The sequence below is a fragment of the Herpailurus yagouaroundi genome, unplaced genomic scaffold (assembly GCF_014898765.1).
Source record: "Herpailurus yagouaroundi ecotype Mexico unplaced genomic scaffold, PumYag 210, whole genome shotgun sequence".
Taxonomy (NCBI): domain Eukaryota; kingdom Metazoa; phylum Chordata; class Mammalia; order Carnivora; family Felidae; genus Herpailurus; species Herpailurus yagouaroundi.
In genome coordinates, this window is record NW_024412441.1 from 916,028 (window position 1) to 943,960 (window position 27,933).

A 27,933-nucleotide genomic window follows, 5' to 3' on the forward strand; every position below is an offset into this window, starting at 1 on the left:
GGGTGCAAGGAGGCAGAGATTTGCCCCACACCTCCATCTACTTTCCTAAGTGGGAGATACAGTTGAACACTAGGCTTTGAATCATATTTCCTGAGAATGCCAAGAAATAGTCATGCAATTTGGAGCTGATCGCATAATCTCTCTAAGCCTCAATTTCCTCATCTGTAAAATAATTAACAGTGCTACCTCATAGGATCATCGTAAAGATTAAGCACTACAATGTTTTAAAAGGCATATCCTAAATGCTTAGTAAATGTTAAACACTCATAATGATGGTCTAGAATTTCTCAGGAGATAGTAATACTTTTACTGTTTAATCCCAATTCTCTTGTATCCTTAAGTTCCTGGACCACATTGGGATATTATATGACGGCTGTGTACAATAAAATTTTTTTTTCTTGCCAAAGAGGTATTTTTACTGAAGTATAGTCTGACACACAATGTTACATTAGTTTCAGGTGTACAACACAGTAATTCGACAAGTCTGGATATGTTATGCTGTGCTTACCGCAAGTATGGTTGCCATCCGTCATCACACAATGTCATCACAGTTTCATCGACTATATTCCCTGTTATACCTTTCATCTCTGTGACTTATTCATCCCATAACTGGAAGCCTGGGCCTCCCTCTCCCCTTCACCCAGTTTTGCCCATCCCCTTACCCCTTCTTCTCTGACTACCAGTTCTCTATATTGATGGGTCTGTTTCTGCTTTTTTGTTTGCTTTTTAGAGTCCACATATAAGTGAAATAATATGGTATTTGGCTCTCTCTGCCTTATTTAACATAATACCCTCTAGATCCATCCATGTTGTCATGAATGGCAAGATTTCATTATTTTTTATGGCCGAGTAATATTCCAGTGTGTGTGCATACATATACCACATCTTCTTTGTCCATTGATGGACACTTGGGTAGCTTTCACAGTTGCTTATTGTAAATTATGCTACAGTAAACAAAAAAATAATATTCTTTTGAACTAGTATTTTCATTTTCTTTGCATTAATGTCCAGTAGTGGAATTACTAGATCATATGGTAGTTCTATTTTGAGTTTTTGAGGACTCTCCAAACTGTTCTCTTGGCTGCACCAGTTTGCATCCCCACCAACAGTGCATGAGGGTTCCTTTTCCTCCACATCCTTGTCAACACTTGCTATTTCTTGTGATTTTTATTTTACCCATCCTGACAGGAGTGAGGTGATACCTCATGGTAGCTTTGATTTGCATTTCCCTGTTGAGCATCTTGTCACGTGACTATTTGCAATCCATGTCTTTTTTGGAAGACATACATGCCCATTTTTCAATTAAGTTATTTGGGGTTTTTTGATGTTGAGTTGGAGAAGTTCTTTATATACTTTGGATACTAACTTCTTATCAGATACATCATTTGCAAATATCTTCTCCCATCTTGTAGGTTACCTTTCTGTTTTGTTTCCTTTGCTATGTAAAAACTTTTTAGTTTGGTGTAGTCCCAGTAGTTTATTTTTGTGTTTCTTGCCTGAGGAGACATACCTGAAAAATGTTGTTAAGGATGATGTCCAAGAGATTACTGCTTTATGTTTTCTTTGAGATTTATGGTTTTAGGTCTCACATTTAGGCCTTTAATCCATTTTGAGTTTGTGTATAGTGTAAGAAAGTGGTGCAGTTTTTCTTTCTTTCTTCTTTTTTTTTTTGCATGCAGCTGTCATTTCCCCAGCACCATGTAATATTCAAAGTGAGTAATTTCTGCACCTTACTGGAGTAGTAAGGCATGCTTGTTCTTCTTCAGTTTATCCCAGCCCACCCTCCAGCTTTTGGAGAGAGAACTTCAACACTAGCACTTAAAAATAACCTGTATCATACCAAGGAAAGCATTTTGGGGGGGGGGGGGGTGAGAATTAATTATGTATGTGTACATACATAATTTGCATATAAATTATATATATATACAGACACATTGGTGTATGTACACGTGCTAGCTTGCAATATAAAATGTACTTCTTAGCGTTAACGGTTTAAAAGGTTTGTAAAACAAGGATTTTCACTGGCTTTTGTTTGCCTCTGTGATTGAGATCCTTCATCAGGTCTCCTAGATAATCTTAATCAAATAAGAAACAAAACACAAATCAAAAAACCAGCCAACCAAACAGGACTCCTCTTCAGCATCTTCTGGGCACCCACTACATATAGATTCTTGGCTAAAGGTTACTACTCTCAAACCTACAACCTCTTTAGGAGAAACAACTGAACATTTCACAAGTTAGAATAATTGAAATGTTAAAAGGTGTATGTTAGGAAGGTAGGGTGATTCACGCTGGCCATTCTGTTATCAGAAGGCTTTATGCAGCCATTAGGCCTGAAAGGCCAGCAACTGGACACTGGTAAGGAAGGGTTTAGAAGTATGTCATTTTGGGGACCAAGAAGTAAAAGTTTGGCTAGATCATGTGGTTTGAAAGATAGGTTTTAGAATATGTGCTTTAACAGCAATAAATTCAATTCTATTTTGCCTTAATACCTTAAGGCACTGGGATCCATACAGTACCTGCCAATTTTCTTGAGAACATTTCAGCATAGTGTGATAATCGTGTTAAAAGTTATATCCTAGGAGCAGCAAGTTGTTCCATAAATTCACTCCAGGGACGGTCAGCTGGCAGTCCAATCAGCAAGACATTAGAAATCCCAAGTAACTGTTTAGAAGCCCTACTGTTGTCACCCATAGATCAATAAATACAGGAGGCTTTGCTAATTAGCTTAATGTCAAATGTATTTCCATTGGTGCCATGAATGGCTAGCTAATAATCTTAATGATGTAGACACAGGTTATTTGTGAATTCAGTACTAGTATTCAAGATATGTGGCTTGGCTGAAAACAAGTTACTGTTAAAGTAACAAGAATGTAATCAACTCTGTAACTTGTACTTCTGTAAACAGTACCCAAGGCCTGATTGTGAAATGCACCTCTGTCCAGCCATTAGTAGAGAATTCTGGTCACCTTCTATTGACCACAAGTGACAGATTTTGCCCCCAGTTCTTGAGGCAGATGCCACCATGTGCTACTGCTTGCTGATGTTTAATTAACGTTTGTGAGACAAACTGAGTATGAGCTTTGCTTTCATATTAAGCAGATACTGGATACGATTATCTGCTAGAAAGAGTCTTGGTGATAAATGACCCAAATTGGCTGTTGGTTTGAAAAATAACTAAGATATTTTGACTTGCTCCCAAATAATATCAATCATCAACACCTATTTAGCAAAGCAAGTTTATTTGATTACTTATTCCAGACAAGTGAGGCTTGTGTGTACAACTAAGAAATAAGACAATCCAAATAAAAGGCAGGAAATATTAGTATGAACTACACAAACAGCTATCTAGAAAGGAACGGCAGCTGCATTCATTTTACATAATACTGTGGAATGATGTAGCACCATTTACCTCAAAGATATCTTAAGTTCTTTATAAGGTAATTATGTGACTCTGCTGAAATGCAGCAATGGCTTAAAAATTGTAGCAAACCCGATGATAATCTTATGTTCAACTACAGATATAAAATGGTATCAGTAAAATTCAGAAAAAATAGGGAATCTGGTGAGGATCTTACCTTGTACAATTCTTTAAAAAAACCCAAAGGAAATAGTTACCATTATTGAGACCTGTTTTCTTCCATTGTCTGCACTGTTTACCACTATCATTATGACCTAAATTCTAAGCTTTGGAAGATTTGATGGGTTATTTAAGAACACGTTATTTTTTTAAAACTAAAGTTCTCTCTTTATCTTTCTGTTCAGACTGTTCTGCTCTGAACCACAAATCTGAAGGAACAAGAGAGAACGTTAATGCTGCTGAAACCAAAGGATTAGGATCCTCACTGATTAGTTCTATTGTTTACTATTTCTAAAGATCATTCTGAGCTATTCTGCTCTGATCAGTCTTAGGTTGAAAGTTATTAAAGTTTGACCCTGTTAATGAATGTAAACATGAGGACATTTATAAATTCAATAGTAAGCATTCTTCTAAATACTGATTCATCTAAACACTGGTTCATCTGAAATATATAAAGAAATTCGGAGAAATTTGGTATTCCAGAATCCTCCAACAGCCCACTTTACTAGTTAAGAGCCATACTACATTTTTTCAGAAATCTACAACAGAGAAAGCTTATGGGAAAAAACCTCAAAAAGTCTGGGATAATTCAATGTTGCAAAGCTGTGGTTCCTAAGAATGCCCCATCACCCCTTTTTTTTTTAAGGATCATGAACCACTTTGAGAAGCTGACCAAATTTATGAATTCCCCCGCCCCCGCCAGAAAAGAACAAAACAAAAACGCATATAAACAAATTTCTTATATACATTTGCAAAGAATTCCCAAAGGCCCATGATCCCCGAGTTAGGAATTCCTATTTCAAAGCTGAGGAACACAAAATAAGTTTAGCCCATTTCCACACTGTTCATCTGTACTTTATTGCTACTGTAGTAAAGTAAGCATTTTAATAAGGTTACTTGTCGCTTTAAGACAGTTATTGTAAGCACCAATAGTCTTTTAAAATTCATTTTGCCCCAATTTTATAAGGTTTTAAGCCATGTACTCTCTCAAATGAATTAAGTCCCTGTGATTTAAGCTAGCAGACAAGTATTTTCCTTTGATACATACTATTCTTCAGAGCCAGTCCTGAACACTGAGATTAAGACTTCATACCCTTGGGAAAATGAACATGTGTCTACATACCGGAGGTTATTAACTTTACAAAATATATTTCTGGGTAAGTTTCAAACTTGAAGACCCATTTATTTAGTGCCTCTGAACATAACATACAATCCCAATACAAACCTTCCCCTTTTACTTACTTGGAACCAGTACAATGGAGCTTTCCTACTATGCTCACAAAATGTACTGAACATTCTATCTACTGTTTAGGATAGAAAACACTTCATTTCTGACCAAACCCACCATCTCAAAAGTATCTCTTCAACTCCCAAGTTATCAAACAGGTTGAAGAATGTGATCTTTGAGGTGTCTAACATTCAACCAATTTGGCTGTGTCTCAACCCCATGCTGAACAGACAAGTAATGACTATACTGTGGTATAAGGGTTAGGCCTGTTGCTTTCTTATTGAAGAAAAACTCTACTAGTCATTCTAAAGAATGTTTATATAGGAAGGCAAACATGAGAATTCTCAGAGACTTGAATACTGATAAAAGAAGGGGAAAATAGCTAGATATTAAACACAGAAATGCAAACATAGCACATACAGAAAATTTAATCAAATTTTCCTAACTGAAGAATTTTTTAATTATTTAGTCCTTTCATAGTCTTTTACTTCTGCTCAAAGAGTTTTTATAGGACAAATTTAAAAATATTTGAATAAAGAAAAGGGTTGGCTAAAAGAAGAGCTTTCCAAGTGAGCTACAACTTGGTTACAGGATTTCACTTTTGCCTTTTACTATGTAAAAAGAGAGTAACAGAACAACAACTATTTTTTCCTTGCTCTTCTAAGTTGTCCCTTGTAAGAGATTAAATACTAGAATTTCCATTTCAGCAACCGAGGGATCACGGAACAGGAGTGGGAGAAGGATACTGCTATCAGGATTCCAAGCATTTCAACTCTGTGGTAAGGGGCTTGTGAGAGAAAATGGACTATTATTCCACGGGCTAAACGGGTCCCATGAGTCCTATAAAATATACAACCAAGTATTTTCCCTGCTCCATTCAAATGTACCATTTGTGTTTTTCCTACCAGAACCTACTAAATTGCTGAGTGAAAGCTGAAGAAAGTAATAAATACCAGCATTCCTGGCTGTGCAATCTATACATTTTCATTTTAAGAGTAATTCAAGCATAATCCATATTTAAAAAAATTAAAGAGAGACAGTAAAGGTTTTAAAGTTTTCTCTTTGAAAAGATGGTATCTTACAGTACATACAAAAATACTCTGAAAATACATACGACTTCATTTACAAAACACTGAATCAACATATTACAAGAATTACATGGTTATGGATTTTAATAAACTGAGCATGCGTTCATGAAACTTAAAAAATATTAAGAAATGCATTGAAAAAAGCAGTGTAAAAAAAGACAACTCATATCGTTAAATAAAAATTACAAAGGTCCTGAGCCAATTAATGGTTGGTAACAATGTCGTCCAAAAAATGCCTTAGGTTTCAGTAAAATCCACTGCTTATTTCTGCATGCCTAGTCCATGAAGAAACTATTTGAAGTTGTGGGGTAAGTAATGGTCAAGAATTATCATGCCGAGTTAATTTTACACCTCAAGAATACAAGTCTGCCATATTTAAAGGTATCTCATTGTTGATGTTGGAATGAGTTGCTCCTCGGTAAAAAACACCAGTCAACTAACAAGAATGGCATGAGCTAGGATATGTAACAATTTCACCATTCATATACTGACTTTCAGTATCTTGGTTACATTTTGATTCTTAATAAAGATGCATTTCGAAGGCCTCCATGGGAGGCAAAATATAGAGAATTTATGGTGCCCAACTCTTATGTAATCACTGGACTAATCCTCCCTGGTAACTATGCAACATTTGGACAGAAAGGCACAAAAAAATAAAAATTTAAATATTCCATGTGCCATTCTGGAAAAAAATAATTTAAATCAACAGAATAGACAATAAGTACATCTACACAAATGAGGAAAGCAGAAAAGATACCTCACATTCACTTATCTCAGGTTTCACAAAGTGGCTTCAAGGCTAAAGTAAATGTGTTAACATTTGGAAAATTACAATTTTTTTGTTTTCAACTTTTTCAGTTCTATACAATGATTATAACATAAGACTTAAAAAAAAAAAAGAAAAAAGTTCTGGACTCGTTTTATCCATGTCCAAAGAGCCGAGAACTGGTTCCCACAACAGAGAAACAAGCATCGAAAGTTAAGGCAGTAAAACCTCCAACGCAAAGCCATAACATTGTAGATGACAATCTGATAGCAGATGATCCTCACAGAAGTGTACGTAGCAAATCAATGAGAGAATGCTACGGCATCTGCAGGTCAGAGTGTGAGAGTTCAAAACCACTTCAAGCTTGTTAGTCCGATGACTGTAACTTTCACCTTATTATATGTGTGACAGCCACTTCTATTTTAAAAAGAGTGGCTGCTCTATGCCACTAAATGATTGCATATTCACTTAAGTAAGGAGGCACTGCTTTTACCGATTAAGGGTCAGTCGAATGGAATTTTTGATGACTCGAATGTTATTTGCTGGAACCGGAGATGATGAATCTGGTAGTTCTTTACTGGGTAGTCTCTATTAGAAAGGAATAGAAATAAAGAAGGAAAAGCAAACATATATTATAAAGCCTCAACTAGTAAATCAGTCACAAAACTGAGTTTTCCTTCAAATTCCTTAAGCTCTTAAACACTCACATATGTGTTGAATACTTTCTTCCAATGTTCATAGTCATTTCCTTGGTTTGGGGACTTTTTTTTATGCAGTCAGAGGTGAAAAGCAGAGGCACAGGGCAAGGGTGCAAGTGGGAGGAGTGTATGTACAGGAAAAAGGGCTTTGTTAAATCACTCGCCACTTCTGGATTGAGAAATGCACAAAGTCAGGCAATGGTAAAGAGAAGTACGAAAAGCAGGGTCACTAAGCAGGAAAGTGGTGGTGGTGGGTGAAAAATGAGTGTGCTACAGAAGAAAACAGGGTCTGTCATATATTCGTGGAGAACAACACTGTAAATCCAACTTGTGAGATGAGTTTTCAGGAAAATGGACTTTGTAGTCAGACCAGGTAATGTTAACTTCAGTGACAGTGAAACTCAGGTACATCTACATGAAGGCTTCTGAGGATACTAAAGAGGATTATATCATGAAGGTAAATCCTGAGAAATTGAGAAAGAGACCTCTTACAGATAGTTGTGTGATGGAAACAGTACGCGAGAGTTAATTCTCTCATGTCACTAACTTGGCCAAACCTACATACCCACAGCCATTCAAAAAACATGAAAAATTTCAGACATACAAAAAAAGTAGAGAATACGACAATGAAGACTTTTTAATGCCACAATTAACACTCAGACATTATTAAACATTTGCCACATTTGTTTGGTTTATATCCTTACCCTCTATACTTGAAATATTTTCAACCTAGACCCAGCCTGTCATTTCATGGTCTTGTACCTTAATAACCATATCAGATTTTTTTCTTCCATTATCACATACTCATATTTTTTGTAATGTACTCTTTATGTTAAAAGGAACTTTATGAATTCTACAGCTAATAGAAAGTATGATACTATTTGCTTCAAAAGCCAGTAAAGGGGTGCCTGGGTGGCTCAGTCGGTTAAGCATCTGATTCTTGACTTCGGCTCAGGTCATGATCTCACGGTCTGGAAGATGGAGCCCTGCATTGGGATTCTCTCTCTCCCTCTCTCTGTCCCTCCCCCACTTGCACTCTCCCAAAATAAATAAACTTTAACAAATAAAATTAAATGGCTATTACATTGTGAGGAGCCTGGTTGATTGTGATAAGTACTTTACTCTTTGACGGGGGTAAAATAAGCCATTTTGTTGACTGTAAATGCTCAGAAAAGGACTTCTCTGATCTACACAAGGCTGAGTTTTCAGCACCTACTTATTAGCCTTCCATGCTTAATAATACTGTATTATTAGTTTCAATGGCAATTCTTTGAAAAATAAATTTTGAAATTAAGATTTAGGGGTTCTTTAGCTCATGTTTTAAAGGTACTATGTATTCCATTACATTAGGTTCTTCCAAAATATTAATAAGTCAAGCCTAAGTTTTGACAGTAAGCAATGGTATACATCAAAAGATCTATCAAGCGTTGGTAAGAAATTACTGTGCTTGAAAAAGGAACAAAGGTTGAACGTAATGTGAATAAATAGCTAAGCTTAAATAACTTCCTCTTTTCCTGACTTTGGAAGTACATACATTTAAGACCAGACCTTGCTTGCGTTTCTACCCCAACTCCAAACTATACTGCTCATCTTTGAGGACAGGGACAAAATCTTATTACCCTTTTCTTTCACCCAGTGCATGGCTCTTAAGCTTTTTGTACCTGTAGATTATCTACGAGTAAGACTTTACCTTTTTGCGTGATGTATCAATAGTTGGAATAGGCATACATTCTCCTCCAATGGCATCCTAAAAATAGAATTATATTCAAATGAAAACTTTCCTTCCTATGTATGCTTATGTCTACACAAAATAAAACATAACCCAAACTTCACAGACCTATCTACTATGATCCATTTTCAAATATACAGTCCTTTTCCTGATCTATGGCTCTTTGAAAGTAGTATTTTGAAGCACACTGTTAACGTATTTACCATTGCTTTTCTTTTTCTGTCTTCAGGAGCACGTGATTCCTTAAATGTTGATTCAAGTCGAATAAACTGGAATATAAATACTAAGATGAATTGCTATTATCACCTACAAAACCCATACAATCTATATAAACTGAGAGGCTAATGATAAGGCTACTGTCAAAACTACTGCAACTTAAATTAGACTAAATTGAGCTGCCACCTTTAACTTCAACTTGAATGACCTTTTCGGTTAAATCAATTCAGATGATGATAGTTTTACCACCACCTACTGGAGGCAGAAAACATCAACATTATAACACAATAAATATGACTGGTTACCAATAGTAACTTCTGTGTAAGTCAAAGAGAAATTGAGACCAATTACTCAAGTTTTCAGATCAAGTTTTAGTCATCTGAATTTACGATGAACAATCAGTATTATTCCTTTAGGGTTTGGGTAAATATTCTTTTTAAACAAATCCTAACAGAACACTAAGACAGCTATGGAGAGTTGTGAATTTCTTTAGTGCTAATTTAACTTAAAAAAAAAGGACTACCACTAAGGTTGTAACTTTACCTTTTCTATTTCTTTCAACCTCTTAGAAGACCCATCTACGGATGGGGAATGGGACCTCTTATGTGCAACATTCTTAGTTATGTTTGACATTCCATTAAGATGTGGCTGTCCCTGGGCAGGGTTGTGGGGTGTTGGGATTCTAGGAATGACATTTCGTCCGACTACAGTAGGAATGGTGCACACAGCTGGGGGCGATACGGCTTTTACTGCAGAATCAACTTCTGAAAAGGAAAAAAGAAAAATTCTAGCAATTAAATATATACATAGTAGAATGGTTATTAACAGAAGTGCAGATACCTACTTGCACCAATGACTGGGATAGACAGTCCTTGAGCTTGTGGCACACTCAGTGGCTTTTCCGCAATTACAGCAGCAGGCTCAGTATTATTCCTATTAAAAGTGTTGAATTATCATTAAATACTTTGTGTGACTTATTTAAAACACTCATATTCTAACATTCAGGATGACTTCTTTCAAGTACTCCTACTTTAATGTTCCAATGGAGGAAGAGAAAAGCGGAAAAAAGGCAGAGGACTGAGTGAAAAATGAGAAAAAACTGCAAAGACCTGGGCATTTCTGCGTACTTTTAAAGTCCTACATATTCATGAGCCGATACCACGTTCCACAGGATTACAACGCACTGTCAAGTATTTCTAGTCAGAAAATGACTAGTAACTGCTAAGGCATTTTAACAGTTAAGATACTTAGCTAAGGACAGAAAAGTTTACATCATCCTCAAACTGAAGACTGAAAGGAAAATTCTGAAGTGCAGACCTTTCCGTTTCTCCTGAAGGAAGAACGTCAGGCTTGGAAGGTTTGTTTGCAGACACTGGGGAATTAAAAGGAGTTCCATTATCCGTGTCTCTGGAACTATCCAAACAATTGCTATCCAGAGATGATCTTTTGGATTGAGGTCCACCTGAACTTCGACTGACATCAGAAAGACTTTGCTGAAAGAGGGAAAAGCAGTTAGGATTTCAAAAAGCAAATGAGAATAATTACTGGTTTCAATTCTTAAGTACATAAAATGAATCTTTTGTGATGAATGAAGGGGAGATTTTAGTTCTAGACTGAAATGTACTTTTCTTTCCTTTTTTTCTTAATAGGTTTGGGAGCTGTGAGAATGCCAATCTGATCCCAGGAACATCTGTCTGAGGGGAACCATACTGGAGAGTTAACATTACAAACTCACCTTTTTCTTCTTTTGAAGAATCTCTGCGGGAAGGTAGTGATGAAGTTGCTTTTTTTTAACATGAGTTGCTTCAATTTTCATCCCTTCCTTTAGCATGTTTATATTGTTTGCCTGTCTGTACACTGTAACAATGTTAGTATGTTAAATGGGCAACTTCTTCCTCAACCAGGAAGTCTGTTTTCTTTTTCCAAAATGCATATATTTGATATGTCCCCATAATCTCACAAACATACATACCCACTCTGCTTACAGAACAAGTATTTTTAAAACATTTTCATTTCACAATCCTATTTAAGTACCAACTAGTTTTCCCATGTCCAACTTCTAAGACTTTCCAATAATCCAATCTCATTAAAATGCATGAAAAAAGTTTTTTCCAAATCCTGTTTTCTGTTATTTTCCCAAAAGACAGTCTCTTCTCATAATTACTCACCCAAGTCTAAGCTAATCCTTATACTAAAGATCCAAGATGCAATACAAGTTGTCATCCACCATGATGTTTCTTTTACTACACTAATCACAGAATATTGGGACTGTCAGGAACTATCCAGAAGTATATCCTTATTGTACAGGTGGGGAAATGAGGCTCAAAAGCCCTGAATACTTGCTGATGGTGGAATACACACAGCCCTAGAGTCCCTTTCTAGCACTTTTCACATCTTGTAACAAAGTCAGTTTTATTAACACGAATTATTTAATGTATGTTTAACTGTGAATACCAAATTAGATCATAAGCTTACTGAAGACACAGAGGAGAGGCTTCTTTTGCATAGTTAACTACTGTGAAATGTGGTACATTATCTCCTTGCTTGGGGTCTCAGAATCTCTATCTGGAGAAGAACATTCTATAAATCTACAACAAACAGAGCTTCCCAATCTCCTGCTTTTGGAAAAATGAGCCCAAATTAGAATGGAAAAATGTATATCCATGTTTTCATTCCAGATTGCTTATAAAAGCATCACCAGGAGTGCTTGTTCAACTTGCAGATTCTCTGGCTCCACTCCCAGAGTGTGGGATTCGGTAGTGCCGACGTGATGTACAGGAATCTGCATTTTCATGATAAATGTGAAAGCTAGTTTAGAAGAATTTAGAAAACTCAGATAAGCCAAGCCAAAAATATTAATAGTATGAATGTACACTATTCCAGATTAATACAACTCCAAATTTATAAAAGATACGTTAAGATATTCCAGAGAGCTGTTATTAGGGAGCTAGATGTAAAAGACACTCTTTCTCTGATTCTGAAACCTAATCAAGGCTATCAAGTGCACATATCTGCACACACTGGAAATTAAAATAACCTGTACAGTTTCTTTAGTCTTTTCTGAAATAGGTAATGCCATCACTTGGTACAAAACTCAAGCAGTTCAAAGAAGTCTCCTCACATTATCCCCTAGACACACCTGGTTCCTTGACCTAAAAAGCAACCAGTTCTACCACCTTTTTTTAAAACTATATATCCTTCCAAAGATATTCTAGGTACTTACAAGCAAATGTGTTTATTTATTTACAGAAATTGTAGCATACTATACATACTGTTTTGCAACTTTAGCCCCACTTAATGTCTTGGAAATTATTTCACTATGCCTTTTTAAAATAGCAGCATAGGTTTTCATAATGTGGATGTACACATTCATTTAACCAATTAACAAATCTAGCCAGCCAGATCCATGGCAGATGATACTGTGTTACAACCAAACTTGAGAACCACAGCTCCATGATGACAAAGTCTTACCTGTATCAGTAAACGACTGTATATCATAGGTCAGGTCTATGTTAACACTTTCTGCATTTTCAACTCTCCGAAAAATTATTCCAAGGAACCACATTGACACGTAATTGTTGCTATAAAATAAAAAAATTTAATTTCTATTTATTTATTTATTTATTTATTTATTATAATTTTACAGGTGTCATTTGGTAATTCAAACTCAATCTCCATGGAAACATAAATACAAATTGCAATGGTTTGGCTAAATTCTTTTTTCTGTAAGTTTATTTATTTATTTATTGAGAGAGAGAGAGAGAGAGAGAGAGAGCATGAGCAGGAGAGGCGCAGAGAGAGAGGGAGAGAATCCCAAGCAGGCTCTGCCCAAAGGCTCAAACTCATGAACTAGGAGATCATGACCAGAGTTGAAATCAAGAGTCAGATGCTTAACTGACTGAGCCACCCAGTCTCCCTGGTTTGGCTAAATTCATTTTTTTTTTAAGCTTATTTATTTATTTATTTTGAGAGAGAAAGTGTACATACATACAAGCAGGGGAGGGGCAGAGAGGAGAGACAGAATCCCAAGCAGGCTCTGCACCATCAGCATAGAGCCCCATGTGGGGCTCAAACTCAGGAACTGTGAGATCATGACCTGAGCTGAGATCAAGAGTTGGATGCTTGGCTGTGCCACCCAGGTGGCCGCCGACCCTGGTTTGGCTAAATTCTTAAAATTGACACCAAAAAACACTGATCAGTTACCCTGTATTGCAATAAAGAGGATTAAATGGCTTTGAAAGTAACGTATCAAATATATTCATAAAGATGCTCCAAACTTGTGATGGGAGTTTCTGCTGGGGTCTGTGGGCTACCAACATAGCATATACTAGTTTTAATGTAGGACCACTCATGTTCAAATACATAATGTATCATCATCCCCCATCAATGTTTGTTAAATGACAATGTCACAACTGATCTTAAATCATGCCTGTTGTCAAATAACATTATTTAAGAAACACAGTATTAAAAAATATTTAACTTACTCTTTATGATGTTCCTTATTTCCTGGGAATGACTGGGGATTTACATGGGCAAGAGTAATAAATTCGTTCCGTTCCAAGTTTCCAACAAGTACACGGATTTTAGATTCTACTAATCCAACCCTGAAATAGAAGAGTGGACAAAATTTTTCCATATGAAATTTGGAAACTACACCTAAGTAACCCAAAAAGGCATATGATAGCTATGATGCTTTACATGCTCAATAAAAAAAAAAAAAAAAAAAAAAAAAAAAAATTCTAATATATTAGGGACTGTTTAAAATACCATTTAAGTAAATGACAAGTTACTTTGTCAATTTCTGTGTCCCCCCCACCCCTTAAAAGAAATGATCTACTTAATGAATTCCTAATCTAAACTACCCTGCCTGTTTAGACCATAAAATAGTCATGATCTCAGTATGAACAAAAACTGTTGATTTTTTTCACTTTCAAATCTTGTATCTAAACCGTAAGGCTAAGATATGTTTAAATCATGTGAACAAAAAAAGCTAAAAACTGGCACTAAATGAAATAAAACATGCTGATTTTCATAAAATTGGTACTAGATATTACATTTAAAAAAGAATTCAGTAAAGTCAGATCAGATACTACTAAAATATAGAAAGTTTCATCAGGTATCTGCAACTTTATTTTCTATCTCATTTAACACATGTGACTGCTGTCAGCTATGTAAATTTACAATGATTTTATTAATTAGAAAAACTACAAGAACATTTTTAATTATTCAAACACTTGAAAAAGCTTATACGTTGTAATTGTGTGTGCTTCAACAGCACATTTGTGAAACACTGAGTTACTACTCAGTGTTGGTCAGAGAGTAAGTATTTTGGGCTTTGTGGCTATAGAGTTTCTGTTGTAACTATTCAACCCTGCCATATAGCAGGAAAGCAGTCATACACAACATATAAGTGAGTGAGTGCGGCTGTATTTCAATAAAACTATTTATAAAAACATGTGGCAGACTAGGTTTGGCCCAGATCATAGTTTCCTGATTCCCAATCTAGACAAATGAAATATGTTGTTTTAGTGAAAGGATTCTTTTCAGTGCCTCTTTAATTATCAATAAAATAAGCACTAAACTTTGGAAGCAAAAGTAAGACAGTATTGTGTTTTTCTTTCCCAGAAGTCAGACCCGAGGAAAGCACAACCATCTCTGGTGGCCTAATAGCTTCCGCCTAATAGAGTTAGGGATGTCTATACACTGGAGGCAAAGGGCATGAACTTAGATGTACTAGAAAGAAAGCACTGCTCCTTGACCAAAAATGCCTCTCTGTTGACAGAAGCTTTCATGTCCCTAATCTCCTAAATTAAAAGAATATATAAAATATCTTTTCCTTTTAGTTTTGAAGGGGAAACATGATGGCAAGGATGGAAAACTTGAGCCTAGGTATCAGAATTGTTTGAAGTGTCTCACAATTTTGCTTAAATCTGAGAAGTGGCAAAGGCAAAGAACATACATATATCCTTATCCTGTATTACCTCTAATTATGAAACATTTATTTGATGGCATTTCTTAAACACTGATGCTCCATGGTCATGTATAACAGTCACTAATAAGATTTAACAATTTTAGTGATAAAGTATTTTATAAACCTAAAGCATCATATAAATGTTATCACTACAAATTTAAGTACAGAACTTGAATATCACTTACCACTCTAGATGGTTTTCTTCTGTTGATGCACTGGCAGTCAATACTATATAATGTCTGTGAAGAATTTTTAGCAACAGTCATGGAAAAAAAAAAGCCAGAAACATTGTTAGGTCTGCTTTTCCATCATTATTTTTTCTTTCTTCCTCCCAATGAACATAAGAACTAATGCAGACACATAGCTTATGAAAATTAGAACACGCTCTGATTTTCACAAAATCAATTCTAGACACTATAATCAAAAATCAATTCACTAAAAACAAAAACACCACTAATACTGGGTGAGATACTACTAGAATACACAAACTCATCATTTAGGATTTCTGCTAACCTATTCTCTACCTCACTTGAAATGTAAGGGACAACAGTCACCCATCATATATTAACTTTGTAAATTTAACATTCTTCCTTAAACACACACACACAAAATGAAAAATTTCAAATACCTATACTTTTGAAAAAAATTTGGTGGCTCAAGTAGTTTGGACCAGTCTGATTTCCCTTGAAGGATTTCATCTGTGACTGCAAGACCTAAATTAAAAACGAGACAGAGACTGATTTTGAAAACTGGCTATTTTATTATCAGTTTCTGTATCAACCTACCCCCAAAATCTCTAACCTCAACAAACTCTTGAGTAAAAAAACAACAAAAAAAAAAAAACAAAAAAAACCAACAACAAAAAAAAGGAATTTCTCATAACACAAAAATCAATTTCAAACAGATTGGGCTGGCTCCATTTTGGACTTAATATTAGATTTTAGAAAACGAACTACTGAAAAAATACATATTTGAAAGAATTTTTAGAAATAATAGGCATAACTAAACTTTAGAATAAAACTGTTGTAAACCAAAAACTTGTGGGAATACATAAAGGGCAAAGGGCCAACAAGTTTACCTTGTTTAAATTCTTCTACCATTACTGTTCGAGTTGAGGTGGACACATTATACGTAGAATTCTGCTGTGGGTAGGCAGGGGTGATTATGGGCATGAGATGATACCTATCTGATGGATTTACCTGTGAAATTAGAAGCAGAATAATTGATCTATTCTCCTATTTCAGTTGTCCTCACTTCATTTCCCCAAAAGTCTGAAGAATATGAAATATAAATTTAATACTACAGTTCCTCAATTCTAAGAAGTACATTTTCCCTCCCCAACTACATTTATTTCTGAAGTCAGATGTGTCTGATAGTCAAAGGAAACTCTGCAGAAGTTTATTTTTCCCCTGAAAAGCTGTTAAATGGATGGTGCATCTTATAAACGATGGTCTCTTAAAACCAAGGAAACACAGTATCAGAGCTGCAAAAAGCATTAATCCAATGGTTTCTCACTCCTCTTTCTGCACCTACTCAATGGGTAATTTCCCCTAGGTAACTCAGAGGAATGAGCACTCAATCTAAAAGCAAATTAAAATGCAAGGTGAGAGTTATGCTAGCTTAGAACCATAAGTCTGCTTTAAATTGCACTGCAAAGTAAATCTTTTATATACTTCAGCACTTTTAGTAATTAATTACTTGTAAGTTTTTAGCAACAGATTACAACATTTTGGTTGATACACTCACTCATCTAGTCTTATGTGGGTGATTTTTTTTTTTTAAATTTTTTTTTTTCCAATGTTTATTTATTTTGGGGACAGAGAGAGACAGAGCATGAACGGGGGGAGGGGCAGAGATAGAGGGAGACACAGAATCGGAAACAGGCTCCAGGCTCTGAGCCATCAGCCCAGAGCCCGACGCGGGGCTCGAACTCACGGACCGCGAGATCGTGACCTGGCTGAAGTCGGACGCTTAACCGACTGCGCCACCCAGGCGCCCCGTGTGGGTGATTTTTAATGACATAACATTTGGATCAGAATTTGGAATACAGGTCATCTTCACCAAAAGACACAGCAGACAGAAGGAAAGAACTATAGCTATACAGAAGGAAGATGAGCAGAAACAAGAGAAATTATCTTTAGATTGCAGTTTAGAGAATCGTCCTTTTCCTAAAAGGTTTAATAAATTTCCATAATAAGTCACATACCCGAGGATCCCAAACAGGCAAATTCAAATTGCTTTCTTCTGGTTGCTTCAGCAGGACAGGATTTGGCCATTCCCTAACATGAATAAGGCAAATTAACTGACATAGGACCTCACTTCAGGAACCATAAAAGTCATTAGACTCTGTTTCAACTTTCATATGGCAAACATTATGGCTGGGTATTTGGTATTAAAAAAAAAAAAAAAAGTGGGCAAGGGAAGGAAGTACACAAATGAAAAAGCTGCTTATTTTATTTATTTTTTATTATTTTATTTTGTTTTATTTTATTTTTTAAAAAGCTGCTCATTTTAAATGTATCTTCTGAAAGGGCAAAACAAATACTGTTTTGCTCATTAAGCTGTAGCTAATTTAAATCTGAATTTTCCCCTTCCTTCTATTTGCTTTTATGGATTTAACTGATAATTTAATAGCAGTTAAGAGCTGACATTAACTGAAAATACTCCTAATAAATCCATGCAGTAGTTATGATTATCACCTCCATTTTACATAGGATATGTTAACCTCTACATAGCTTGTAGTCAGCAGAGCAAAATCTATCATGACCACTCTCAAGCTAAAAGCCTACATTTATAGAAACCCTCAATGCCAGAAGAGAGCACCATCTGGTGTCTCATCATTGTCTCAAATTTGACATTTTTAAACTTTTAACTTAAATAGAATGTAAGACAAGAGAAAACGTCTCTGCATCACTCTTAAATTGCCAAACAAATTTACATACAGGGAGAAGTTAATAAGATAGTGAAAGTATGCCCATAAATACTTACCATTTGGAAAAAACTAAAAAGAACTTATGAACTAAAGTAGAAGCTGCTGCATTTGGATATAATTGGCAAGTTCTTGCAACCAGCATTGCCCAGGAGACACCACCAAGAAATCCCAGCATGTTGGAATAAATACCACGTCCTAGAAAATTAATGTTTTGTTAACTATTGTTAGGATCTACTATCCATGACATTCAACTCTAAGGAATAGGATAACTTAGTTCCTAAGATTGTTGCTTAGTTATTGAAATAACATTACTATCAATAAGCAGACCTTCATGCTAGGCCCACGGTTCTATTAGTAAGCCATTCACTGCATCCTATCCCCCTATTTTGCCCTCCAAAAACAGACCCCTCAGTTCTCTGCCCCAGTTCTGACTGCCCAAGCAGGCTCTACTATAAAACATTGGAATTTCCCACTTTTCAATAGCTATGGTTGAGAAAAAAATGAAAACAAAGAGGAAAGATATCTGGAGGGACTACAAGTAGGAAGAATAAACATTTCATTAGTTATATTCACCGGCATTTAAAAATCAAGTGTAAAGCTGGACTAATTTTAGTATTTTGCAGACTTTGGGTACCTCTCCATAAAGTACAATACACCATTGACAGTACTCATTTTTCTTATGATTGTTTCTTGTAGCAATCTATAAAATATTACCATATTTGATCAAAACTACTAAGTCCTCAATTACATAATAGGACTTTTTTTTTTTAATGTTTTTATTTTGAGAGAGAGCACGTGCACAAGTAGGGGGTGGGCACAGAGAGAATCTCAAGCAGGCTCTGAGCTGTCAGTGCAGAAGAGCTCGACGTGGAGCTTGATCCCATGAACTATGAGACTGTGACCTGAGCCAAAATCAAGAGTCAGATGCTTAACCAACTGAGCCACCCAGGTGCCCCAACATAGTGTTATTTTATGTCCCACTAAGCAAGCAAGAGAAAAAGATACAAAAATTTCAATTTTAGATATGTTAAATGGGTAAAATATACATCTAAGGATTGACAAAACATGTTATGTAATTTAATTTGTAAGGAAAAAAAAAAATGTGATATCCCTTTCTTGCAACTTACTTTATCCTGACTATACCAGGTAGCTGAGTCCAAGGACAACTCCTACTTGCCTGAGGTCTTTTTAGATATGTACTTCCAACACGGTAGCCACAAGTCATATGTACTTTCTTTTTTTTGTAATAGTTTTATTGAAATATCATTCATATACCATAAGATTCATCCATGTAACAGATTAAAATTAATGGCTTTTAGTATATTCACAGAGTTGTGCAATCATCACCATAATTAATTCTGGAACCCCTTCACCACCCCAAAAAGAAACCTTTAGCAGTTGCTCCCCTCCTATCTGCTCCCAGTCTTCCCAGACGTAGGCAAATACTCATCTACTTTTTATCTCTCTACATTTGCCTAATGTGAACATTTTATATAAATGGAATTTACTTCAGTCCTTTTTATTGCCAAGTAATATTCCACATTATGGCTATACCTATCACCTTTAGTTTATCCATTCATCAATTCATGAACATGAGGTTGTCTCTACTTTTTGGCTATTATGAAGAATGCTATGAACATCTGTGTACAAATTTTTACATGAATATATGCTTTCACTTCTCTTAAATTTTAATTTGATTAAAAAATTCGGTTTCTCAGTTGCACACTTCAAGTGATCAATAGCCACATGGTTACTTTTGAACAGCACAGAAAACATTTCCATCATCACAAAAAATTTTATTGGCGAGTGCATTTTTAGACTATGTAAAACGTGGTGCCAGAAGTATAGCACTACTTAAATACAATTACAAATTATGAAAAATGTGCTGTGCCAGCTTAGGTTTGGGCCTTTTATGAACCATAGCCTATGTATATATATAATTAGTTCCAGGCTTTACTAGAAAAGTGTTACGAGGCAAAAACAGAAAGAAGCTGAAACTATCACTATAGGCTCTCCACTTAATAACTTTACCGAATACCTACTATAAATTATACTCTAATGGTAATGGGGAGACAAAGATGAGTAAGATGGTCCTCCCCCATAGAGAGCATGAAGAACAACGAACGTTTCACTCCTCAAGTTCTAACTCATTCTGACTGGCTGGCTAAAACCCAAGATGGGAAGTCAGGAGTTTTTAGTTTTCAATCAAGCAAGAAGGAGGTATAGTCACATATCAGATCACCATAACCACTGTACCTGAAAAAGAAACAGATTCTCCAAAATTTACTGGACCTCAATCCCTAACAGTATCAATAGGTTCAGGAATTTTCATATGTGCTTCTATCATTAGTAACTGAAAGCGGTAATTTTACAGTGTAAACTTAAAAGATCTGGGATACTTACGTTTTGCCCATAATTTGACTGCTCTTAGGGTGAGTCTAAAAGTTTCTTTATTTGGCACTAAATGCAAAATTTCATCAGTAACTCTACATCCTGAAAAAGATAAAGCATTCATTTTTCATTACGCAACAACATCCAGTTAATTCAGACGGCTTCTAATTTCCAGACTCTCAAAGGTTAAAAAATCAAAGATAATAAAATGCGAGGGTTTATTTTCTCTATGTATTTGAAATTTAGCACTTTTATGAGGAATCACTTTGCTTTTAAAGAATTAAACAGCACATGGGTAACGTAATTCAACATTAAAGGAAGACGTGGGTCTGAGTATCTTTAGCTTTCTTCAACATTGGACTTTACTGTTAATCCAATGTCGCCAACTTACAAAACTTTTTCCTTTAAAATAAACCTTATTTCACAAACACTGTGATTTACTGTTGGACCCTGAAGTACAACAAAAATGCAATGATTAAATAAAAGATGCTATAAGCCAGTGGTTCTCGGAAGTGCAGTCTGTGGATCCCCGGGGAATCTGTCAGGTCAACCTATTTTTTTTCCTCCAAAGTTCGTCAAACCTGTTCTTATAATAACAATAAGGCTTTGCCTCTTTTACTGCGTTAACATTTGCACTGATGGTGCAAAAGCAGTGGTGGGTAAAACTGCTGGTACCAAAGCTGTACTAGTAAACAGTTTATCTTCACCACTACACGTTTGCAGTTAGAAAACAGGAAAGGAACCCTGCAGTGTCTGAAAAGTTTGAAGAAAGCTGAACGACCTGCTTTTTTCAAGGAACAGTTTTACTTAGATTCTAAAACAATGAACAAACAAAGTGAGTCCTTCACTTCAAGGAAAACAAACAACAAAACTTGCTACCAACAATAAAATTGGAGCTTTCAAGTAAAAATTAAAATTTTGGACAACCAGTATCTGCTGTGAGCCTGGCAGCTTTCCAGTATTTAAAGACTTGTCTGGTGAGATTGGTGGGGACATTAATGAATGTGATTTTTGGGGGTACCTTATAAGGAAATGTGTGTTAACATTTAGAAGATCCAAATAACTTTGTGAACCAGTGTTTTCCAAACAACTAAGGCATGACTGTATATAAAATCATGTATGGGTAAAAGATCCATTCAAAGAACAAAACAGACCAATAGATTTTAATATAAGAGTATAAAAACTTAACTGATATTCAAATTAACCTTAAAAAAAGTCTTTTATTTAGAAATAAAAGGGAACTACTGATACATGTTACAAACATGGATGAACCTCACAAACATTATGCTAAGTGAAAGAAGTCAGACACAAAAGACCACATATTGTATGATCCCATTTATATGAAATGTCCAGAAAAAGCAAATTTATACACAGAAGGTAGATTAGTGGTTGCCTAGGACTGGGGGTTGGAAAGGAGAATGACCGTAAATGTGTAAGAGGGATCTTTTGAAGATGATGAAATGTTCTAAAATTGGACTGTGGTGGACAACTCTGTGAATACAGTAAAGACTATGGAATTGTACCCCAAAAGGGACAAATTTTATGGCATATAATTATACCTTAATAGAGCTGTTGGAGAAAAAAAAAAAAAGACACTGTCACTGGTCAAGTTTTGGTGTAGCATCAAAGAATATCCATAATTTTCTGAAAAAGCTATTAAAATTCTCTTCCTTTTTCCAATATTAAATATTGGAAATATTAAAGAGATTTGCAAAAATGCAAAAAATGCCATTCTCACAGAAAAGATGCATTTATATTCACTTAGAATGGGTTTATTATTTTGAAATAAACTCATACTTTAAAATTTTCTGTTTTTACTTCTAATACAGTAAATACTGACAGATATAACCCACATAAATAGAAGATTTTGGGGTCCTCAATAAATTTTCAAAGTGCAAAGGGGTCCTGAGACCATTAAGTTTGTGCACCATTACTACAAACAACATTTCAAATAAATGTATCTTTTAAAACGCCTAAATGTGGTCAGATGATCTATATAAAGAAAATCACATCATTTTTAACTGAGTTAGTCCAGTCCCTTGAAAAGTCCATTAATAGTTCTGCAAAAAGATCTCTTTGTCTAATTGTTTTCAAGCAGGTATCTGAGATTTCTTTTTAGAAGCTTACCATTTAGGCTGCGAATACACCTTATATCAAGGCTTCTCAGTCGAGAGTCGTCTCTTAGATCTAAATTATCTGATATGGTTTGTATTGCCAGTCTTGCAAAGACTAGATCAATCTTTGGAAAGATAAAAAAAAAAAAAAAAAAAAAAAAAAAAAAGAGAAAAATATTACTTTTTCTCCTTCTAGTCCATTCTCCCCCCTCCCAACCTTAAAAGTATAAAGTTCTAATTATTAGTTTGGGAAGGTCTACCAAAACTGCAAAAAGCCTATCTAGGCAATCTCACATGGGAAAATCACCAAAGTTCTGTGATGGTAATTAAGTTTGCAAATTAAGAGAAAGCATTTTAATTTAGCATATATGCCGAGCATTAAAAAGAACATCAAAATCTTATGAGTGAACTTCTAGAAAAGATGGCAGATCCAACACACATTTACATTCACTCCCTATTGAAACCCCATTAAAATACCAGCATAATTGCGTTTTGTTTTTTATATTATTTTGTTTTTGAAGGCATCATCCACTAGGACAAAGGTAATAAAGAGACAACAGCAAAAACGATGAAAGCAGATGGGGATGAGTGGTAACTGACTCAGCAGATTTAAGAGATAAAAAATATTATAACCAGGAAAGAGGGAGGCTGTAAATAAACACATACATAAATAGAAAGGAACATTTAGAGAATAAAAAAGTTATTCTTAAAAATATGACAGCAGAAAGGGAGGACAATAGGAAGTTTGGAAGATGAGAAAACCCCAAAAAGCAGAACAAAAATATAGCGATGTGGAGGTCTAATACACAGAAAAAGGAGAGAAAACAAAGGTAGGAAATCCAACAGAATTCAATACAATTTCCAAGAACAGAAGGACAGGAGTTTCCAAAGTGCTTAAGAGGACTATTAGTGCCTAGCATATTTGGTTGAAAAGATATACCAAAGTATATTATTGCCATGAATTTAACAACTATGAAGCCCAGGAAAAAAAGATCACATTAAGTGTCCAAAGAGATAAAACAGCTCACAAGCAAAGGATGTGAAATCAAAATGGCATCACACTTTTCAACAAAGCATGAGAGGTAGAAGACAATGAAGCAAGATCTTCAAAATTCTGAGATACACTATTTCCCACCTAGAGCTCTATACTCAGCCAAACTATTATTTTGGTGTGAGAACAAAATAAAGTCACTTTTAAACATGCAAGATCTCAAAAATATGTGCTCTTTTTCAGGAAGCTAGTGGATGAGTGCCCGTAAAATGACAGGAAGTCAAAAAAGAAGAAACCTCTAGAGAGAAGTGAAAGGAAATCCCGGGATGATAGTAAAGAAAGATGCCAGGATGCTAGTTGGTATATCATTCATGGAGAATTGGGTGTGGATTCGAACAGGTGAGAAGAGTCAGATATCTTTTTAAGTTGATAATGACAGAACACCTGAGAAATCTAAATCTATTTGGAGATTTAGACAGCTAGCAGAGACTGAGTTTGAAATAGTGTTATGTATAAAAACCAAGCAAACAAAATGCAAAAACAATTATTGACTCCCAAGAAACACAGTGCCACAGAGCAAAGAATGGTAATCTAGTACACACGTTATGCTCAGTTTTGAACATCATTTATAAGATCATTATAATGTAAATATTGAATATGTTCCAACCAAAATTATAGTAATACAATTATTTTAGATTATGGGAATGCAAAGGGTGTGTATAAAAATCATGGGGTAGGGATGGAAGCTGGTTCATTTTCCACAGTGAGAAGTCAATAGATACAGGAGAAAGAAAGGTGAGGAACTATTTAAAGACTATTTGATTCTTTAAAATATGTGTCTATGTGAGTCTGACTTAAAAAAGAAAACAAAACTGAAAAAAACCTTATGTATTAAATAGTTCAATTACAAAGTCAGAAAAATATTAAACACTTACTTCAATTCCATCAAATTCAAACTTTATAACAGGTACAAAGGCATCTTCTACAGCCTACAAGAGGACAACAATGACAACACATAAGTAATCCCTTCAAAGGTGTAATCCTTTCTTTATCCTTCCTAAAGTGCCAATGTGAATAATTTTGCTAAAAAGCAAAAATATTCTTGGGTCTCACATTCTAGAAAAATACTTCTACTCTGTGATTGTGTTATTTAAGACACACAAAATGTCAAGACCATAGTTATCAAATTTATTATCCTCCTAAAAATCTTCATCAGAAACTAGCAGGCAGAACTGCTATCATCTGGGTACTTACTATTTGTTGAGATTAAATTAAAAACTGATTATTTACAAAGGGCACTAGTACTGGAAATAAAAACAAGACCAGAGCTCATGATTTAATCTGTTAGAAAAATACAATCAATATAATTTGATTTAGTAGAAACCGATGTCTTTCTGAGCTTTCCTTAATCCCTCAGCCTAACAAATTCTTAATCTCCTTCTCCATTCCCAGATACCCAAATAATGCAGATCCTTTCAACTTCACCTTATCCTAGCACTTCAGATAGTATTAAAGCTATCTATTTAATTTCCCCAATCCCTCCCTCCCATAAACGGTCTTATTCACTACTGTATTTGTGGGACTAAGGACAGTATCTGACAAATCACTGGTGCTGAAATTTCATTTGCTGAATGAATGGCTACATATAACACAAAGTTACTATTAATCTTATACATAATAATAGCCATCGTTTGATATGCATCAACCATTTATCAGATCTTATAGTAAATGTTTATGTCAATTATCTCACTGATCCTCAGAAAAACCTTGTAACAAGTTATCACTACATCTCCACTTTACAGCTGAGGAAACTAGGCTCAAAGAGAATAGGTAACTTAAAATCTAAAAGTTAGTATGTGGTAGATTCCAGATTCAAACCCAGGTCTGTATAACTGTAAAGCCCATGTTTTCAATCATTTGCTATTTTAATAAAATGTAGCGGCTTCCTTTTTTTTAAAATTAAAAAAAATTTTTTTAATGTTTATTTATTTGAGAGAGAGAGCGCAAGTGGCAGAGGGGCATAGAGAGAGGGAGACACAGAATCCAAAGCAGGCTCCAGGCTTTGAGATGTCAACATAGAGCCCATGGCAGGGCTTGAACTCACCAACTGCGAGACCATGACCTGGGCCAAAGTCGGACGTGTAACCGACTAAGCCACCCAGGTCCCCCAGATGTAGTGACTTCTTAAATATTTTGACAACCATAAGCCCTAGCTTTTCTTAATAAGTTCAAAATATTAAATACTAAAGGATACTTACTCTTAAGTTTCTAATGCCATCTTGATGTTTCAATTTTTCAAAAAAAGACTGAAAAAAATCAGATCTCTCCACATGTCTTGGAGCTACACAAAGTGCATCAATATCAGCTCCTGCAAATCAAAGTTATTTCTAGTCAACAAGAGTAAAGTACGTTTTTGTTAAAGTATATATACAAACATGTACAGAAGAAAATATGTAAAATGAATATAGGAAAGCGTTAACAATGATTAGCTGAGTAGTGAGATAATGGGTATTTTCCTCTTCTTTACTTTCAAATTATAAATAAATAAGAGCTTGTTACTGAAAGTTCTTATCAGTAGAACACAGAAAAGCAATTACCTTTGGTGTGTACTCCAAGCCTGTAGGAGCCAAATGTGAAAATTTTACCACCAACAGTAGCCACGACAGAAGGTGGGAGATTCTAAAATCAAATTAAATTAAATTAAACAAATGGCATTCCATTTTTCAAATTTTTTAGCATAAAAATTGCCTAAATACTAGTGATATATACTACATTTGTCAACTTAGGTAAATTGAGATTTGTGAAAGTACTTCAGAGCTCTTTTGGGCTGTAGCTTGAAGTAATCAGAGTATTTCCTGAGGGAAGATAAAACAAATTCACGCATGCACAAATCTCTATGAAAAACATTTTTTATCACTTGACCCTACTTGTCCCCTTCCAATGGCCTGTCTTTCAATGGCTCCGTCACTCAGAAGTCACCAAGGAGGTCTTAAGCACCAAACTAATGCACTTTCAGTTCTTTCCAGTACCTTACACTTAACTGACTCCATTTCCCCTTTAGTTATTGTGACAAATATGCTTAATTTCTTTATTCTAGCTTTGCAACCTTTCTGTAAGAAAGTGGAGCCATTCTTGACATGATCTCCTTATGACCTAATCTAACAACTTTAATAAAATCTTTTAGACTGTACCAGAATTATAAGCCTACTTTTCACCTCTCTCTCGAGCCAATTCTAACTTCCCCTTCGCTATTTTCACTCAGACATTCTGATCCACTTCAATAGCCATGCCTGAAACAAAATATTCTTCCTATGATAAACAGGTATCCTGTCTGATTTCTCTTTGTTCCTCATTCTCCTCACCACCTGTTCCCTGTAGTCATTATTCTTCTTGGCTTACCAATTTGTAGTTTATATCCCTCACATGTCACCTCCTTTCTATTCAACTACTACCCCCTTAATTCTAGGTTCTAATTTAATCCTCAATTCTAGGATCTTAAGCTACTTTCTTGCCTTTCGTCTATATTTTCTATTTCTTTTTGTACAAAACTCACTTGCTAATGTTCTTACTATATATTATAACTCTTCTGCTCAAAACTTACTAATGCACTCTTCTCTGACTGCTGAGGTAAGGATCCCTGGATCCTTTTAAAGCCCCAACTGCCAACATGTTACACAATCTAGTCTCCTTTCCATCGCACTTGTCCATCCTTCTCTGGGTATCTCAGTACCAACTATTTTTTCAAAATTCATTTCAAGTTCTACCTTTTTTCATGAAGCCTTCTCTGGTGATCCCCTCTCTTCCATAACAAGCTCTTTTCCCTCTCTGCTCCTCTATTATACATTTATTGACCTTTCTTTGCTGAATATATGTCCCATCTCTTCAACTATAAATTCCTTAAAAATGAGAATTGTCTCTACTACTTCTCTTAGTTTTTATAATGCCCAGTGCAAGTTCCAAAGAATATCCTTGATTCACTTGAATGAAATTATCTGTGTAACAAGATATGTTTCTTATTCCCTGTTTAATGGATATTAATGTTTCAAGAGTACCACACGTAATTTTAGAGCAAGAAGTCAGTAAAGATATTGATGACTAATATGAGCCAAAAAGGTAGAGAAGATAGGGAACTTTTAGCTTACCTTCCTACTTTCTATTTTTTACTTTTCTACTTTGAAAAGCAAGATTCTTACAGATTTTATGAGAAAATGATACACTGAACCAGGGTA

General features: G+C 35.2%; 1 protein-coding gene across 2 annotated transcripts in view; it reads right to left on the reverse strand.

Moving 5' to 3' along the window:
• Positions 1–3,225: 3,225 nt before the first annotated feature.
• Positions 3,226–27,933, reverse strand: part of PAPOLG (poly(A) polymerase gamma) — a 31,893-nt gene continuing 7,185 nt past the window's right edge. The window contains exons 4-22 of one of the 2 annotated variants that reach the window (XM_040453651.1): positions 26,302–26,383; positions 25,963–26,072; positions 24,640–24,693; positions 22,727–22,838; positions 20,612–20,701; positions 18,265–18,403; positions 17,483–17,555; positions 16,355–16,475; positions 15,905–15,989; positions 15,462–15,515; positions 13,790–13,909; positions 12,777–12,886; positions 11,041–11,162; positions 10,623–10,798; positions 10,150–10,238; positions 9,849–10,069; positions 9,293–9,358; positions 9,051–9,107; positions 3,226–7,250 (exon numbers count right to left, since the gene is read on the reverse strand). In XM_040453651.1, coding sequence (XP_040309585.1) covers positions 7,152–7,250; positions 9,051–9,107; positions 9,293–9,358; positions 9,849–10,069; positions 10,150–10,238; positions 10,623–10,798; positions 11,041–11,162; positions 12,777–12,886; positions 13,790–13,909; positions 15,462–15,515; positions 15,905–15,989; positions 16,355–16,475; positions 17,483–17,555; positions 18,265–18,403; positions 20,612–20,701; positions 22,727–22,838; positions 24,640–24,693; positions 25,963–26,072; positions 26,302–26,383 — 1,980 coding nt within the window. In that variant the 3' untranslated portion in view covers positions 3,226–7,151. Of the gene's footprint in view, positions 7,251–9,050; positions 9,108–9,292; positions 9,359–9,848; positions 10,070–10,149; positions 10,239–10,622; positions 10,799–11,040; positions 11,163–12,003; positions 12,088–12,776; positions 12,887–13,789; positions 13,910–15,461; positions 15,516–15,904; positions 15,990–16,354; positions 16,476–17,482; positions 17,556–18,264; positions 18,404–20,611; positions 20,702–22,726; positions 22,839–24,639; positions 24,694–25,962; positions 26,073–26,301; positions 26,384–27,933 lie in introns of those variants that run through there. The other variant, XM_040453652.1, reaches the window with a different exon arrangement.